The sequence below is a fragment of the Limulus polyphemus genome, unplaced genomic scaffold, assembly GCF_000517525.1.
Source record: "Limulus polyphemus unplaced genomic scaffold, Limulus_polyphemus-2.1.2 Scaffold4540, whole genome shotgun sequence".
Taxonomy (NCBI): domain Eukaryota; kingdom Metazoa; phylum Arthropoda; class Merostomata; order Xiphosura; family Limulidae; genus Limulus; species Limulus polyphemus.
Genome location: NW_013670150.1, coordinates 46,526 through 65,561, shown reverse-complemented (window position 1 = coordinate 65,561; position 19,036 = coordinate 46,526). Strand labels below are relative to the sequence as shown.

The 19,036-nt window shown below is 31.6% G+C and overlaps 1 protein-coding gene across 6 annotated transcripts in view; it reads right to left on the bottom strand.

Moving 5' to 3' along the window:
- Nucleotides 1-19,036, bottom strand: part of LOC106471320 (eukaryotic translation initiation factor 4 gamma 2-like) — a 71,536-nt gene that overhangs the window by 12,220 nt on the left and 40,280 nt on the right. For 4 of the 6 annotated variants that reach the window (XM_022399928.1, XM_022399929.1, XM_013931917.2 and 1 more), the window contains 10 exons: nt 18,035-18,139; nt 13,550-13,779; nt 12,028-12,228; nt 9,260-9,346; nt 8,719-8,801; nt 7,374-7,506; nt 4,273-4,531; nt 3,414-3,618; nt 2,029-2,140; nt 1,291-1,387 (listed from right to left, as the gene is read on the bottom strand). In XM_022399928.1, coding sequence (XP_022255636.1) covers nt 1,291-1,387; nt 2,029-2,140; nt 3,414-3,618; nt 4,273-4,531; nt 7,374-7,506; nt 8,719-8,801; nt 9,260-9,346; nt 12,028-12,228; nt 13,550-13,779; nt 18,035-18,139 — 1,512 coding nt within the window. The remainder of the gene's footprint in view (nt 1-1,290; nt 1,388-2,028; nt 2,141-3,413; nt 3,619-4,272; nt 4,532-7,373; nt 7,507-8,718; nt 8,802-9,259; nt 9,347-12,027; nt 12,229-13,549; nt 13,780-18,034; nt 18,140-19,036) is intronic. The other 2 variants (XM_022399930.1, XM_022399931.1) reach the window with 2 other exon arrangements.

The following is a 19,036-nucleotide window of genomic DNA, read 5'->3' as shown; positions in this document are numbered from 1 at the left end:
ATGCAAAGAACACAGAATAATAACATGCAAAAAGTAGACAATTTCCCCTAACTTTCAGAACTTTTCTGGCTTTCTAATTTTGTAACAGCTCTCATCCAAACTAGTCATTATCTTTCCCATGGGAACAAAGCTTGTACTAACAGTGAAACTGACAATTATCCATTCAGAAAACAATGTAATATAATACATCACTTGACAGATAAAAACCTTGGCTTTGTATTGGTTATAAATAATATAAATTAAACCTAAGAAAGAACTGTTAATAAATCCTGAAAGAGAGGATGTGACAAGATGGGTCTGATTTTCTATTTGATGGCTCTGTAACCAAACAAGATTGAATGCTAAAATAATTATGTTTTGTCTGAGCGATGACAATTTTATAGTTAGTAATTTACGTTGAATTTCGTACTTATTGGAGGGGTGGTGGATAAAATAGAGAAGAGGAGATGCCTACACAAAATTTCTCACACTAAGAGAAATTCAGGATCTTTTTATATATTTCCTTGTAGAATTAAGAACTTAAAACTTGTATACTTTTAAAGTATGGATTATTAGCTGAGATTTTATGCTATACTAATTGGTATAACATAAACAAAAAAGTAAATTAATAAAATTCTGAATGTAAGTCACTAAAACCTTGTGAATGTGCAGTAAAGGATACCTGTGGCAATTTGGCTTAGCTTCATTAGTACTTTTTCAGACCACGCACTGCAACATTATAAAAAATTTGCAACAAAGGCTACAGTAATAATATCTTTAACAAAAATGAAACTCACCCAAGAAAAAAAAAAAGACACGAATAAGCATATTCTTAAAGGATGATATTTTCTTATCAAATACAAGCTCACACTTTGGGATAAGCAGAATTTTAAGTGTTGTTTACAAGCAAGGTACATCAGAGTAACTATGCAGAAATGGAAGTGGAAATATTTTTGTCAATTACACTAAAAAATGCCAAAATAAAGTTAGTTATTATTATTATTGGTTAAATTCTGAAAGTGAATATACTGGTGTGTTTTTGAAACCTGAAATATGCTCTCCAGTCCAGATAGGACTAAGAAACAAAAGATATAACTATTATCTTAAAACTTTTATTAGAACAACCCTCTACATCTGAAAGTATTGTGTTTTCATTTTGATTTTTTTCATTGTATGATAACCTAAGAAAATATTTTATTTCATTTATACATTATACAAGTAACAGAATGGAAAACTGACAAACTTTTTATAACAGTTTTTGTTAAGAACTTTAACAAGTCCATTTAATTAAAGTTAATATTAAATCCTTACCTTTTGGAAAACTTTGGTTGAAGCAGTACACCTGCAAGGCATACAAAACCACCAACTGCAGGGAGGTATTTTCAGTCAAGAAAGCATCAAAAACCGGCTACAAGAAAAAAAAAAGGCTGTTAACCTAAAATATATTCATAATCTTCACAGTTCATAAAGAAAATAGAATCAACAAAGCAACATTTAGTTTCGTGATTAATTATTAAATGTATACACTGCTTTAAGTAACAGAAAAGATGAATTTTGAGGTTAAATATTTAACTTAACAAATTATACAGTCTTAAGTTATAAAAAAGCCTGAATCATGAAGTTAATTACCAAAGTAAAGTGTTTATCAAAAAATTACATGCTTACAGGATTTAACAATAGAAAATGTTTATTAGTTGTATTTTTTAAACATGAACAGTACCATACTTGGTACATGAATAAGTGGGAAGGTCAAAGACCATAGTTAACTTTGAACTTATGACCAGAAGGGCAAACAGCTAGCAAGTTTCTGCCTAAACAACTACTCTCAACTAAAAAGGATCAATTGACTGTTACAGATGTAATACCCTCAGAGCCAAAGACGTGGAGCGTGTTCAGCATCATGTAGTGGCATAAACCTTGGACTCAATGCCACCCTTGTTAATCAATAGGCCCTCTCTATTAGCAATTTGATTTGGTGCTAAAGTTTTATGTTACACTGTTAAATAGACCTTTCAAGAAGTAAAGAACAATATCTGAAAATTATCCAACCTTAAATTTTTCAAGCAGTTCTTTCTCTTGTTCAACCGTCACTTTCTCAGGAGGAGAGTTATTATCAGTGTCATCACTTAACGTTGTTTCCATGGTGATGAACTTGATTAAACTGCAAAGATGATAGAACTTGTTAAACTACAACAATAAATTTTGGGCTAATCAAATACTTTCATATATTGTAATCTATTTATATTCTATTATAACAATTGATAATTTTACCAATCTATCAATAAAAAAATATATATATACACTTCAAGTTCATTAATAAAAAAATTCCAAATGAGAAAATTCAGTTTTAAAAACTTAAAATTTTCTAGAACATTTTCATTATCAGCTCAATATACAATATATCTACTTGATATTACTGTTAATTTCAAATCTTCAAATGAAGTTTCTTCTACTATTGCTCAGTATAATATATTACTCCCAATTACTACCACAAAGTTTAAAAACACACACACACACAATTTAGTTTGTACAACAAAATTATAAAATAAGCTTATAAAGCTCGGTTCCAGTGGATCTGGATACAATTAGTTACTGTTAATTATGTGCTGCAGTAGCTGCAAGCTAGCTTAATCAAATTTGTGCTGGCCTTCTACCATACTTAACAAAGTTTTTTTTTTTTAAATGTAAGTCTTGAATGAACAAACAGCTTTATATTAATGATCCCTCTTATTTTGTGATAACTAATCTTCACCCACTTGGGCTAGGTGATGAGAGACCATCCTGTAGAAGTTTAATATTGGTTCAACCACACTTAAAAGTACCGATTGTGTTACTTGTCAATAACCGTAAGCTTAATAAATGCAGTATTGGACCAATGTATGAACCAATTTTGACTCTATGAGGTCTTAAACCAATTCCAAAGAAACTACATAAACACTACCGATTATTTGCAAAAACATGGAAATGTGTGGTATAGTATGAACAGATTTTGTCAGAAAATTTGGTGAAAAATCAAATTAATTGCCTTTGTATTCATCCTTGTTCATTTATCTACAACACTACAGACTTCAATAACCGAAGGAGTTATTTTTACATATATCTACCTATTTCTTTGTTCCACCATCCAAATTTTCACACACACATCTTTGATTTGGGTATAAAATTATAAGAGGCTGGAAATTATAAATTGCATAGAAACATTAGTGAATGCAAATTTTTTCTGCTGGCGACATCACCAAGAATGTTGGTGGTTGAGAAAGAGAGAGAAGTAGATAATTCATTGAAAACATATTACCCAATTTCTTCACACCAATTGATTATATAATAAAAAAAGGAGAATTTCAGCATATACACACACAGAGGTAGATCCCTTCCTCATTTTTTTAATCATTATACTTCTATTATATATCTCCAAATGTGCAATATGTCCTCACCAAGAAGCTAACGCATATATAAAACCTGGAGCAATGAATTGAGATGAGTCAACATTATCCTTTATCCATTTGTAAAAAGTTGTTGGACTGGGATCAGCTTGTATCTGCTTCCATAAGTCTGACTGTATTCTGAGTAGAGGCAGCAAGAAACTCAGTCCTCGATCTTCTAGAATATCAGCAAGTCGCTCTTTGGTTCTATCACTTTCTACAAAAAATTAAGGGAATTATACCAAACAACATTTAAAGTAGCAATGTAAAATTATACACACGTCCACATAAGTTCATTTCAATGAACAGTTGAAGACTGTTTCATCAATAAATAAAATCCTAGTGTCTTGACTTAGGTAGTGTAAAAACACAATCTCCTAGAATTTTTTTTTGTAACCTGAACAAGTGAAAAATTTATAAATTAATGTACTAAAAAGAACACGCAAAATTACAATTTTTATGCAAAAACAAATAAAATTATAAATAAAGGATATAAACATGTAAATTACTTGCATAGACATATACAGTTAATGTTAAACTTAGAACTGACTTTTAACTCTCTATAAGTTAAGCACACCATCTGATGACAGAGAAATCTGTACTTCACACAGCAATGTACAAGTATTCATAAAAGAAGTATACGAAATCTACTCTGTTTTTTAAAGAGTAATCTACATAGGTTTCAAAGCTTTAAAAGAAGTTTCAACCAGTTAGATGAAAAGTTATATTTTCACATCACATCATAGTAAAAGTATAAGGGGCACAGAATTCATCTCTAATCAATAACACAAATTTAGAAAACTGTATAAAACTTAGGGATTTTAACATTTTGCCTTTCTACTTTCCAAGTCTTGGTTTGTATCAAACCTACCTCGCAACATTGAGAGAAGGTGAATTTTACTCTCATTAAAGATCTGAGTGAGCCATTTTCGTCCCATCACTTTGTGAAGATGCTGAAGACAAAGCAGAAACATCGGATAGTGTGCTCCGCCCTCTAAAGGCTCGGCTACTTCACCCAAGGTTGCCAGATTATCTGAAATGCCACGAGCTGCAAATGCTGCAACATAAGACTTGACACGAGGCACATCAGCCTCCAATTCTGAAATCTGTTCTGACACTAACTTCAGAGCCTGTTCAAAAGTTTTAAAGTAATTACTAAACAAACATCAACCATCTTGTTCATCTAAATTTACTGAATTTTGCTAAGCCTACTTGTGATATTTAAAAGCAGAAAAATTAAAATTAATGGCATATTAGTATGTTTCTAGAACATTAGGAATTAAAATTGTTTTTTCTAATTGCAATATTTATTTCTCTTATGCAAATAGTTTCTACAACACTATATTTATATAAAAAAAAAAATTTACAGGCCTTCACCTAAACATTCCAATATTTTACTACAAAAGCCTTTTTCTAAGGTTTTAGTTGCAAAATTCGTGTATTAGGGAAGATTTTCTGGTCTTGTTTGAGTACAAGCAAAATTAAATAAAAATAATACTAATGGCTGTGATATCAGTGTTTTTACTTATTTCCTATTCCATAACACAAACCAAAGTATAAGGATGTATACAAACTTCTCTTAAAACATTTAAAGCACACGTCTAGACCTTAATTCAGTGTGTATCAATAAACCATCATAGAGAATGTTTAATGTCACTGTGACCTGTATCTACAATGTTAGTTCTAATGTTTAAATGCACACTGTGACCTGTGTGTACAATGTTAGTTCTAATGTTTAAATGCACACTGTGACCTGTATCTACAATGTTAGTTCTAATGTTTAAATGCACACTGTGACCTGTATCTATAATGTTAGTTCTAATGTTTAAATGCACACTGTGACCTGTATCTACAATGTTAGTTCTAATGTTTAAATGCACACTGTGACCTGTATCTACAATGTTAGTTGTAATGTTTAAATGCACACTGTGACCTGTATCTATAATGTTAGTTCTAATTCATTTCCTTGTTATGACTAGAAATCTCAGAGTTGGATGCATTTAGTAAAATTAGCAGGACTGTGTGCTACTTGGAGTGACAGCCAAGAATTTCAGGTAGAGGAGCTGTAAGGTACAATTTTATGTTGCATGAAAAAAAGGTACTTTTCATTCACAGCCTGTGACAAAGCATACACTGAAAATATCTCATTATACGTGAATAACAGATTTCAGATGAACTAGCCACTGACTTAAGGAAAAAATATTGTTTTCAGAATTAAAAAATGTATACAAATTTGTCTTACAAAAAAAACTATAAAAAATAAACTAGAAATATTAAACTTTTCTTAATGCTTCAGTTTCAAAACTGTCCATGAATAAATCACATAATAATACAGGAGAACCCAGAGCTAAACCTTCATTCTGTTGATTAACTTCAGTCTATAGCTGAAAAACGAATTTTTTTTTACACCTACTTCAACATGGTTTATCATACCAATTATTTCTAAAACTGAAATGAATTGTTTTTTTTTCAGATATTTTATTGAACAATGAAACAAAATCAAGACACTAAAACTAGTGTTAACTTGTTTAATTTTTCCACAAATTCTAATGAATTCTTAACTATGTATTTATTTTTATCCCTTAAACTCTTAATATTAGACACAATTGGTCTAAAACTGTTCTAATGTTACAATGTTAGATAAAACATATAACCTAGGTAATATCATTAACCCTCACACTATGGGTACGCCAAGTATTTGTCATGACCTTTCACAGGGTTACTTTCAAAATTTCATTTAACTACTTCATTTTCATTGTATCAAAACATAGTTAATAAAACAAATTTGAACATTTTATAAGATTTTAGTTTTATAAGGAAATATTTAAACAAATCCTCAATCTTCCCTAGTATGAGAATTGTGACATGAATTCTTCAGGTCTACCCCCCCCCCCCCCTTTCCCAATATCTGTAGTATATATAATACCCCTATCTGAAGTACAGAATTCAAAGCAAATTACTCATTGTAATATACATATATATATTATTGAGGTAAAGTTCAATTTTTATATCTTTCAACCATATTTGTTTACAGAAACATAAACTAGAAAATCAGACCCACCTGTCAAACCTACCCAACACATCCTTTCTTTCACAAATTGCTGATAACTCTCTCTGATGTATTATATAGTTCATTACCAATAGAGAGGCAAGGTTTTAATCTATCAAATGATGTATAATGCTACATTGTTTTCAGTGCAAGGTATTACAAGTTTTGTTTTCAGATTTGAAAGTTTATTTCGTGATGTTCACATTGAGTAGCTGATGGAATTATTTTAAGCTCCTCTTGTCTTAGTTAGAAACCCAGTTAAATTATAATAGTCATAATGCATTCACTGCTTTGTTTTCGATATTATTTTGTGTTCTTAGGTGCATTAGTAGTACCATCATTATAAAAAGGTAGGCTTAAATTTCATCACCAATCAGAGCAAAAACGTAAGAGGACAAAAGTAAGTACTATATTTCTTGTATATTTTTTATTTACTGCTATAAAGTAACTAAAATATAGAAATTAGAAACTTATTAGGTCATTTTTCAAGAGGCATGCTCGCTACAGCAGCTCATGCATTAAGACACTGAATGCAGTAATGTGATCTACTTGTTTGCCGAGTTATTTACAACTTATGTAGTAGGATTATCAGTTAAACATGGGTCAAAGGTCAATAAAAAATTAAATTAAGTTGAATCAAATGTAGATTGTCAAGATATTTAGGATAAACAATTGTACTTTTCTGTTACAGTCTGCTTCCTTAAATGTAAAATATCATAGGAAACTGAATAGATGGGAAAAGTGAATAAATGTTAAGCATTATCATTATCCTCTCATCACACAGAACACTAAATATCATGAATATTAGATTCTATCACTGCTGACAAAAAAAAAATAGAACTTTCAAAAATTTTTAGCATTGCCATTTTTTTAAAACTATGAACTCTTTCACATTCAAAGAGAATCTAAAATGTAATACATACCTCTAAGAAAGCAGAGCTCTTAAGTTGTCCAGTTTTTTTAAGTTCAACAAAAAAACCACACAGTAGCTCACGATCATTTTCGGATTTCTCCAAAGTTTTAATCATTAGCTGATACAAAACTTCAGCGATAAACCTTATAAAAAATAAAATCAAGAATCAGCTCTTAATATTTGTTTCAATGGATACACACACACACACACACACACACATACGTGTAGTTACCAGGACTCAAGTGATAAACCTTATAAAAAATAAAATCAAGAATCAGCTCTTAATATTTGTTTCAATGGATTCACACACACACACATACGTGTAGTTACCAGGACTCAAGTGATAAACCTTATAAAAAATAAAATCAAGAATCAGCTCTTAATATTTGTTTCAATGGATTTACACACATGTGTAGTTACCAGAACTCAACTCCCTTTACCTTATTTCACTAAACTCTGTACAATTGCTATACTCAGTGTTTTACACATGCTTAATTTTGAATACCCCGTAAATATACACCAATATATACATTGATATGTAGCTTTCAGTAATATTTTAAAACAGCTCATAAGATTGATATAGTAACAAAAAACTATTTGTATTTTCTGAATGATTCTCCTGCATTCTTTTTTAAAGATATTAAATACTACAAAAACACTGTTAACACTGAAAATGTATTATTAAAGCACTCAAGTTTCTTTTAAACCCCAAAAATTCTTTATTATTTAGAAAAGAATCCTAAATAAGCACTAGGCATTAAGTAAAAAATTGTGAAGAAGCATTCAGTAGTAATTATACTCATTTCAATGACTGACTAAATCTTTAAGCTAGATAATTTATGATTACCTTTAAGAATAACAATTGTAGTAAATATCAACGTAAGTGTTTTGAACAGGTTATTCGTAACAGTCCCATTATAGCATTTTTTAAATAGCAGCGATCGCCAATAAATATTTTACCCAGCACAAGACCAACCTCGATAGTTTTAAACGAAACACCGTGTAAAATCAGCCAAATATAAAGGATGCAAACTGTGCTGTGTGCATAATTCTAATGTTCATAGCTAGTAGATTCAGATTAACTTAAGGTTAAATCATAAATTAGTTATATATGAGATTATGTGAAGTTTCACAAGTTTAGAGTCTGACAAATGGAGAGTGTCAGTTATGAAAGGTTTCAGAATACTCCCAATAAATGCATCACATTATAGTCAATTTATCAGCAGTATTCTGAAACTCATCATAATAGATACTTCACACAATTATTAGGACTGATAACTGAGGACAACTATGCCAATAATTAAAATGTGATAACTTACACATTACTACAGTAATCAAATTCATCTCAAACTTACTTTTTGGGAACTTTGATGTCTTTAAATGCAATACTTGCTTCTTCTGTATTTTGGTGTTTAAACAGCTCACTCATCATTTCATCCTAAAACAATTGTATACCAATTTTAAAGCATTCCACGGGTTCTTAAATATATAAGCGTAGAAAAATGGCACTAAACAGCTCATAAGGTAATAATGTTATAATTTCTTACTGCCCTTTAAAAATTAATACTTTATGGTCACAATGGATAGCTGCTTATCAGCTTGTTAATCTAATACCATGCTAGAACAGTTTTTCAATAAAGATGAGGCTTGATTTAGTTTTAAACAATATTATTTGGTGTTTTCACAAAAGCAGCAGTAGTAATAATTACAGTTAATTAGTTAGTACATTACTTAATACTTCAGTAACCCAACTTATGTATTTCTTTGACAATACAGGAACACTGTGGATGGGTTTAAAACATACTTCTTTGACAATACAGGAACACTATGGATGGGTTTAAAACATACTTCTTTGACAATACAGGAACACTGTGGATGGGTTTAAAACATACTTACACTTTTCTTTAACACTTCCTCTTTTCCTGGTCCTTGTTTGTTTGTTTTGTTCTTCTCTTGAAAAGTTTGTTTTATCACAATTGGACCCTGCCACCAAAAATAATTTTTAAGCATTCATAAATGCACCTGTTCTTCAGGTATACTCTTTAGGTAAAAAAGTTTATTTTGTGAAAAATAAAATTACTCTCAAATTTCCACATCAAAAGTATTTATTAGTTCTATGTACGATAAGCCTTTTGGCAACTATCAGAGTGCACCCATTGACCAAGAGAAAATTGCACCATAGAATTAAAAGAAAATGTTAAGAATGTTTATTAGTTATACATTTTTTAAATATTTCAGAATTCAAGTTTATTCAATTTTTTACATAAAATCTTCAAATCACAAATTTTTATTTTAGGTTGATTTCAGCATGTTTTAAATGAAAAGTGTTTGTGAAATTAATTTTCTGACTTTTTTTTCAAAGCATAATATTTTACTCGTAGCCCCTTAGAGGTAGTAAACAGTAATGGTTGCAAACAAACCAGTACAAATTTGAACCTTCCAGCTTCAATACAAGTGTAGTTTAATTCAATTTAACTGATCACTCTTTCTCTATGTTGGTTGTCATGGTGTGATGTAATTGCCTATATCTCAACTTTGAGAAATTATAAGGCTGGTGATCTTAAGACGTAATGAAACCTTTTTTTTTCTATTCTTATCAAATTTATAAACCAATATGGCTTCTCGTTCAGCAAAGACTTGTATAGTGATCAGAAAATATAATAAAAGCTTACATTAGTTACACGTTACTATAACAAAAGATGTTTGTAAACAGTTTATGTCATAAGTACAGTCATGATTTGTTTTAAAAAAACACCTGAATTTCCACAGTTCTTACTTCATTTCAAATATGATATTGAAATACGATATTGCATTATGAGATAGGAAGTATTTTTCATGGAACAAGAAGTAGTAGTTAACTGTTAAGCTTAGTAAGATCATTTTACACTCAACTGCTTCAAGTTTTGTTTAACCAGCAAAGCCACTGTTTGTTAGGCTGTGTGTATTGTGTTGAATTGGCAAAAAAATATAAAAAAAATAATTAAAAGATATATAAATGATTGCAAAACATGACTAAAATTTCTTACGGATATTAACCCTCTCCCAACAGATTCTTTTGTGTGCATCCTGATATTTTAGTGAGTTACATTCAAAATTTAATTAAACTACTTTCTTTTCATGTTACACAAATAAACCTGACATTAAAATGTAGTCAATAATTCAAATTGTATATAAATTTTAAGTTATTATTTTTACACGACAATATTTTTTTAAGAATCCTCAATTTCCCCTAGTGTGAGAATTGTGACATTTGCACTCTGGGTATCTCCTCTTATCTAATCTATTTACCACCCCTCCAAGAAGTATGAAATTTAACATATATTACTCGTTATAATGCTGTCATTGCTCAGAAAAAGCATAATTTTATAGCCTTCAATTTTATGTGGTTATAGAGCCATAAATAGAAAATCAGACCCTTCTTGCCACACCCTCCTGCACATCCTTCTTTCAGAAATTGCCAATAGATCTCGCTGACATCTAATACTATATTAATCTATCAAATGATGTATCATATTATATTGTTTTCTGTACAGAGAATTGTCTACTTTGCTTCCAGTTCAAACTTTATTTCCATAGGAAATACAATGACAAGCTTTGCTGAATTTTTAAGGGCTCTTTTCGCATATTTAGAAAGCCAGAAAATTTTTGCTCTTTGGTGCATTATTTAATTAGATTAAAAAAATTATTTAGTGCAGTAGTATTATTAGTATAAAAAAAGTATGTATTTTAAATAACCAAAAAATAATAAATTACTATGTTGATACCACAGAATTCCACTATAATTTAACAAGCTTAGTAACTAAGCTGTATTTGGGTCTAAAAAAACATGAAATTTCAAGCTCACTAAAGTATTACTTTATTGTTTGAAATCTTGTGAGAAAAGAACAAGATTAACACAATAACATGTCAAAATGGCTGAGAAAACCACTAGGGGAACATTCTTAACTTTCGATTGGTTATTCATGTTATATATAGAAGTAAGTGTACATAAGGGAGCATTTCCAAAAATGCAAAGAAGTGAGGCAGAGGACCACTGTGTTTGATTCAGTTCATGAGCAATATCTTAGCATATAGAAAAGATAAAGAGGTTCTTATTTTATATACTAGCTCAGGGGTCTCCAAACCTTTTTAGACAAGGGCTGAGAGGTAGATCATCTTAGGCTTCGTGGGCTGGAGGGGTAGTGGTAAAATTAAGTAGGGATACATGCATGATCAGACTAGCTTTTGCTCAATTATGTTTTATTTTTATAATATTAAAAAAATTATATTATTACTTTAATAAACTGTTGGTGGGCCATAGTTTGGAGACCCTTGTTCTAGCTTGTCAATATCGGTAATTTCAGTTCCTAATTTGTACAAAATTATAGACTGTGTATTTTGACATCACATACATCTAATATGAACCAGTGCTGTATTCAACATACCACGTAACACACAAAAATCAATGTTTAGCTGTTTTTTTATTTACTTTTAAATTAAGAAATTAACTAACATATAATACTAAAATTTGAATCATAATCTACAGTTTGGTACCAAAGTTATTGACATAAATTCATGAAAGAGTAGTTCAATAAAATTTTAAATGCGAGTCAACAAACAAGATGCCATGGCTTTGGACACGTGGCCCGTCGTGATAGGGTTAAAGTACATTTAACAATTCTCACCTCTTTAGGATGCAATGGGTTTGTAGTAGTTGGTTTTTGCACGAGTCCAGAATTTGGAGAAAGTTCTCGCACTAGAGCACTTGTGGGTCCATTTCCTGGTTGAGGAGCCGAGGATGAACGGCTCTGTCCTTTCATAAGACTATTTGTAGGTGATGCTTTAGGTTTTAAAACCATGGAATTTTGTGCTGGTCGTAAACTTATCTGTAATAAAATACATTTTTCGTATACTTGTCATTGGATTGTATGCTATTGTAATTGTTGTGAAATATTTAACTAAACATTATGTACAAATGTAAACAAAATAAACACAAAAATACACAATACTACCAACGTTGATCTGACACGGCATGCAATTAATTCCTGTTGGAACGTATATTTGAGAAGTATAATCACAGCTTTCACTCAAAATCTTCAGTATATGTTCAATCATGGCAAGGTAAAAAAAACAACAACACATAATAAAACATTTTTTCCTGTATGCTACATTTTTCTTTGCACAAAAACGAATTCATACAAAAAACAAATTCAAAAAGCACAAATGTATGTCAAATGTACTACTAAGTTTCTTCCATATTCTGTTATTCTTTTTTTCAAGTGTAAAGCTACACAATACACTGTCCACCAAGGGGAATCAATCTTCAGCTTTTAGTATCGCAAACTTACCAATGATCCAGTTACACAATACACTGTCCACCAAGGGAATCAATCTTCAGCTTTCAGTATCGCAAACTTACCAATGATCCAGTTACACAATACACTGTCCACCAAGGGAATCAATCTTCACCTTTTAGTATCGCAAACTTACCAATGATCCAGCTACACAATACACTGTCCACCAAGGGGAATCAATCTTCAGCTTTTAGTATTGCAAACTTACCAATGATCCAGCTACACAATACACTGTCCACCAAGGGGAATCAATCTTCACCGATACTAAAAGCTGAAGATTGATTCCCCTTGGTGGACAGTGTATTGTGTAACTGGATCATTGGTAAGTTTGCGATACTAAAAGCTGAAGATTGATTCCCCTTGGTGGACAGTGTATTGTGTAACTGGATCATTGGTAAGTTTGCGATACTAAAAGGCAAACTTACCAATGATCCGGTTGAGGATTAAACATTTTGACAATACACACATATATATATATATTAATTCAAGCTTGTTGCAGTATAACTTTTTGTACATCGATATAAATATTTTTTAATACTTCTTTCTAAGAATTTTATGGTGACCGATTTGTTTAGAGACTAATCAATAGGTAACAAAATTTTTAAAAAGAAATAAAAACACCATTTAATAATGTAAACTTCTAAAGCATCTTGTTACCAGAAATGCATTATACATAGTAAAAATACTTCAAAGTTGTTTTCATTAGCAGGAATATTTCACACCATAACACCAACAACAGGGAAAACAACGACAAACTTAACAGAACATTAAATGCTCCTATGAGCAAAATGTCTGCAATGAACTTTGTTATCTGTTACGACAGTTGTAAAGCCTGGAGTACAGATCTACCAACCTCATCAGCACTTCCTGGCTGTTGCTGAAGAGCTTTCTTTAAGAAACGAGGTGGCAGTTCTCTGTTGCTTCCAGACCCACTAAAGCCACCCGAAGTCTGGTTTTGATTCTGTTGTCGCTGTTGAAAGGCAGGGAATAAGTCTTGATCTCGATCTCTGTTTTGTGGTGGTTGATTAGGCCGGTTCTGGCCAAAAAATGGATGAGAGGAGCCCACAACACCTAGAAAACCTGCTGAATTAGACAAAGTATATTCCATAAAACCTACCAAATAAAATCAGCATCCCTAAAAATGTTTAAGCATTACATTTTATCCTACAAGCATTTTGAAAATAATAAACTTCAAATTCTTGGGGAAAAAGTAACAAGCAAAAAATCACCAATAAGAAATTTAGTGATGAATTATGTTCTGCCAAATATAAATAACAGTAATTCTGTTAAGAAATAAGATTCCTATTATCCTCTAAGACCTGAACTTACATCTTACTTTATGAAAGAATTGAATTCAGATGTAAATATTTTCATTTTCCACTCAACTCTTCAAGAATAATGACCACTGCATAACAAAAAAGTCCTAACAGGTATTAGATCAGAATAACTAATTCTAATAAAAAAAAACAGTTGTTACATTTAATCAATAGCACACAATTATACTGTTCTGAAACCAATGTGGACTTAACTATTTTTATCAGAATTCTTTTTCTACAAACTACAGAATCAAAAATGGTGAAAGCCACTTTTATGATAAAATGCTTATTTTTAACCCTTTTCAGCCTGCATTCATATTCACAACTCTTCGAACATATACCAAAAGTATATTGTTTTGGTAATTTTACAATTCATAATGAAATAAAAACTAATAGGTGAATGCTTACAGCATTGTAATGCACAACATCCACAACCACTGACAGAAAGGGCAGGTTGTACACATGCTTATTAACAATAATTCAATCACAAGCCTAACCAACTTTGTTAAAAAATTTGCAATAAACATATAACCATCATTAAAACGAATATAGATAAATAATAGTAATCACACTATAGCCACTTTAAAAGTTCCCTTTGTACGCCTTTAGAAATTTTATATAGTTCTTTAAGAAACATAAGAGCCACCTCTAATCTCTAAGTTCATTGTAAGAGGCTTGTGATTTCACATCACCAGTGGGAGATTTTGTAAAACCTAAAACAACTGCCAAATTAATTACTTGACTAAAATAAAGAATACACTTATTAACTTGACTTTGCATACAAAAAAACAAAACTCATGATATACTTAGATTATTTGAAGACTTCTAGCATAATGACTAAAAAATTCAGAAACTTATAACTCGTACAAGAAAGAAAGGGAGTTTATGCTAACTAGTCAGTAAGGAAGAAAATAATCCCAGGTTTTTAACAGTATAATTACGTTAGCTATGGAAGTTCAATAGTTTATAGCATTTCACACAACCAATTTCAAAAATTCATTGTTTTCAAACATTTAAGTTAGGCATAAGGAGAAACTTATAAAAAATACTGGATACTTTTCAGCCGTACTTATGCATGTTGATAAATTTTATGAATGGAAGCTGGAGGTTTAAGTATTCCCACTACCAAAATAAAAGTTACACTTATGGTTGGGGGGGATTGAAATTAGGGTTAACAGACTGTATTTTTTATTACTTTATCAAAACAAATATTAATGAAATATACACCAAAATAAAATTTGAAAATCTGAATATTTCACTCATGATGTTATATTTTAGGTAATATGAGAGATTAGACAGTGTTCTTTAAAACTCACACATGATAGAGGGGCAGAAAAGGGTTAATGTTTTGTAACTTCTAATATTTTCTTTTTTGAATTTAATAATGAAACCAAGTAATTATTATTTCACTTTCAATCAGAATAAGTAACTAGGAATGTAATGACAAAAGTCTGAATGATGAGAATAAAAATTTAAAAGCATATACATCCCACAAAGTACCATAGGCTAGTTCTTTTGAATTTAAAATTAGGTATACAATTCTACCATTTGCATCAGCAGTCCATAGTGTACTACAGTCAATTCTTGAGATGGCTACTTATCACCATCTCTCGATTTCTGAAAAACAATCAAAACTTGCAAACATGAGATCCTGTTGGCTGTCACACCACCGAGTTCCATTTCAAACTGAGATACCCTATGACACAGTAGGGCTGAGACAAAGTATTCGAATATTCTGAAGCTTCGAAGCTGACAGAGGCTTTGGATCTGCCAGTGCCCATTCGAATGTTCGCACGTTTATTTATACGCATGTGCTATGCATACAATTTTTGATTAGAAAAAATGGCATCAGATAAGGGCACGGTTGGAAGTAGTTGTAAAAAGGTTTCAGACATATGGAGTTTTTATAAGAAACTTCACGACCGTGGGAAAGCCATGTGCACTATTTGTAAAAAAGAATTTGCCTATTTAGGCGGGACAACAAACCTACAGAATCACCTCGCGTCGAAGCACTTGACTCTTTACTGTCCAGACATCGAGACAACCACAACAGAGAACAGGAAGACGCCTACCCTTGATGGATTTGTAAGGCCTGCGAAGTGCAATGATACACGTGCAAAGAATATAACAGACAGAGTGACTCAAATAATCGTTCAATACCTACGCCCCATTCAAACTGTTGAATGCGATGGTTTTTGTAACTTAATGAAGTACTTGGAGCTGGGATATGTTTTACCAAGCAGAAAACAATTTACCGCTGATATCAACCTTAAACATTGCAAACAACATCTGAAAGAAAGGCTAAGTGAAGAAGCAGTGTTTATAAGTGACAATACTATGTAATGCTACTAAATAAAAGCTTCCAGATTCCAGAAGGCCTGTAATCAAACTCTAGGAAATCTTCCTTGCTCAGACTACACAACTGCTGTCCAGTCATATTAAACTTTGACAGGTCAAATACCTGAAGGTCAAACTCATGTAGAATCAAACTGTAACAAATTAAATACATACATTGTTATAATATGACAAGTATACTCAATTGTAAGAAGCTTCAGTAGTTATCTTGCAAGAAGCTTCAAAGCACTACTTATAATATTCGTTTCAGCCCTATGACACAGTGTTACTTAGCAGTGAAACATTCGCTAAAACCAACAAATATTTAACTTTTGCATCTGGCTGTCCATTCTTGTTTACAATATAGCTGATAACTACATCTACAGAAACACATTCCTATTACATTTTAACTGCTAAGGGTTGAATAAAAAAACTGAGTAAACACCTACTGAAAAGTCTTAACTCGTGAATTGTTTCCTTGTTTTGTAAATGTGCAGAAAGCAACACAAGGGCTATTTATTAACCTAACTGTCCCTAATTTTGAACAGACAGGTTAGAAAGAAGACAGCTAGTCAGAAGAACCCACTTCTTGAGCTACTCTAATCAAATAGTGGGTTCCAAATGTCACTCTTACAATGCATTCTTGATCCCAAAGTGTAGAGCAAGACTTGACAGAAACAGGATACAATACAACTTCTGAATTAACCCTATCGGCCGGGGTACACTTTACTGCACATGACACAAAGTTTGTCTTACATTCAAAATTTTATTAAACTACTTTTTGTTTATGTTATACCAATTAGAATAGCATAAAATCTCAGCTAATAATCCATACTTTAAAAGTATACAAGTTTTAAGTTCTTAATTCTACAAGGAAATATATAAAAAGATCCTGAATTTCCACTAGTGCAACACACGTGACACATTTTGTCTTAGCATGTCATCATCCCTATTTGATCCATCACCCCTTGAAAATATACGAAATTAAACGTAAAATACACTATAAAATCATTATTGCCCAAACAGACCATAATTTTTATAGCCTTCAATTTTGTTTGGTTACAGAACTATTGAATAGAAAATCAGACCCCTCCCATCACACCCACTTGTCACATCCTATCTTCCACAATTCGTTGATAGTTCTCTCTTACATTTAATTATATATTACCTATAACCAATAGAAAGTCAAGGTTTTCATCTACCAAATGGTGTATTGTATAATGCTGTGTTCTGAACATATAACCGTCAATTTCACTCGGAGTAGCAACATCATTCCCATGGGAAAGTTAACGACTAGTTTGGATGAATTTGTAACGCCTTTTGTCGCATAGTTAGAAAGCCAGGAAAATTTGTATAAGTAAGTGAATTTGTCTACTTTTTGCATGTTATTAGTCTATATTCTTTGGTGTATTATTCATGGACAAAACTATTTTTTATTTTATTAGAGATACTTCACTAAGAAATATGACTTTTTGTATGTGAAAGACTTGTAATATTAACTGAAAGACTGCCAAATTTCGTGAAGATATACCCGATATATAGAGAGTTATAAGTATTAAACTTATATCAACTTTAAACAAGTACTAAGGGTCACATGACTCAGTCAGATTGATCTACCTCGTGTTGAGAGAGTTGATAGAAATCTTTATCAACAGATTCAACTTTCTACATACAACTTGTACACTTACCAGAATTATTCATATTAGCACGATTAGGACGACCCATGTTTCCTGAGTAGGAGTGAAACCCATCAGCTGAGATGACTCCTGGTCCTGTACCCAAGTTCCCAACACCTGTAGAAATAATTTCACAAATTGAGTTTTTGCAAATATGCAAACACAGTGAATTTTTTCAACCAGACATCTTTCAGTCCAGAATTTTGTTGTTACCTATATCTCTAAAATGTATTTCCTGAACCATAAAGCCCAAGTTACACACTAATCAGAAACTTGTATCTTAAAAATGAGAAATTCTGTATAAAAAAAAAGTTTTGATAAAAAGTTAACAAGCAAGAGAATCATCAATAAAAACTTAGAGATGAATTTTATCTCTCATATTTAATGAACTTAACAGGTGTCCTGCAATCATCTTAGAACTGAGGTTAGGCCTCACTTTCCCAAGGAAATGATTCCAAATGAAATACTTTCATTTTCCTAACAACTCTTGAACACTTAACTACTGAAGTAGCAACACTTAACTACCGAAGTAGCAACACTTAACTACTGAAATAGCAACACCTAACTACCGAATAGCAACACTAACTACCGAATAGCAACACCTAACTACCGAAGTAGCAACACCTAACTACCGAAGTAGCAACACCTAACTACCGAAGTAGCAACACCTAACTACCGAAGTAGCAACACCTAACTCCCGAAGTAGCAACACCTAACTACCGAAGTAGCAACACCTAACTACCGAAGTAGCAACACCTAACTACCGAAGTAGCAACACCTAACTACCGAAGTAGCAACACCTAACTACCAAAGTAGCAACACCTAACTACCAAAGTAGCAACACCTAACTACCGAAATAGCAACACCTAACTACCGAAATAGCAACACCTAACTACCGAAATAGCAACACCTAACTACCGAAATAGCAACACCTAACTACCGAAATAGCAACACCTAACTACCGAAATAGCAACACCTAACTACCGAAATAGCAACACCTAACTACCGAAATAG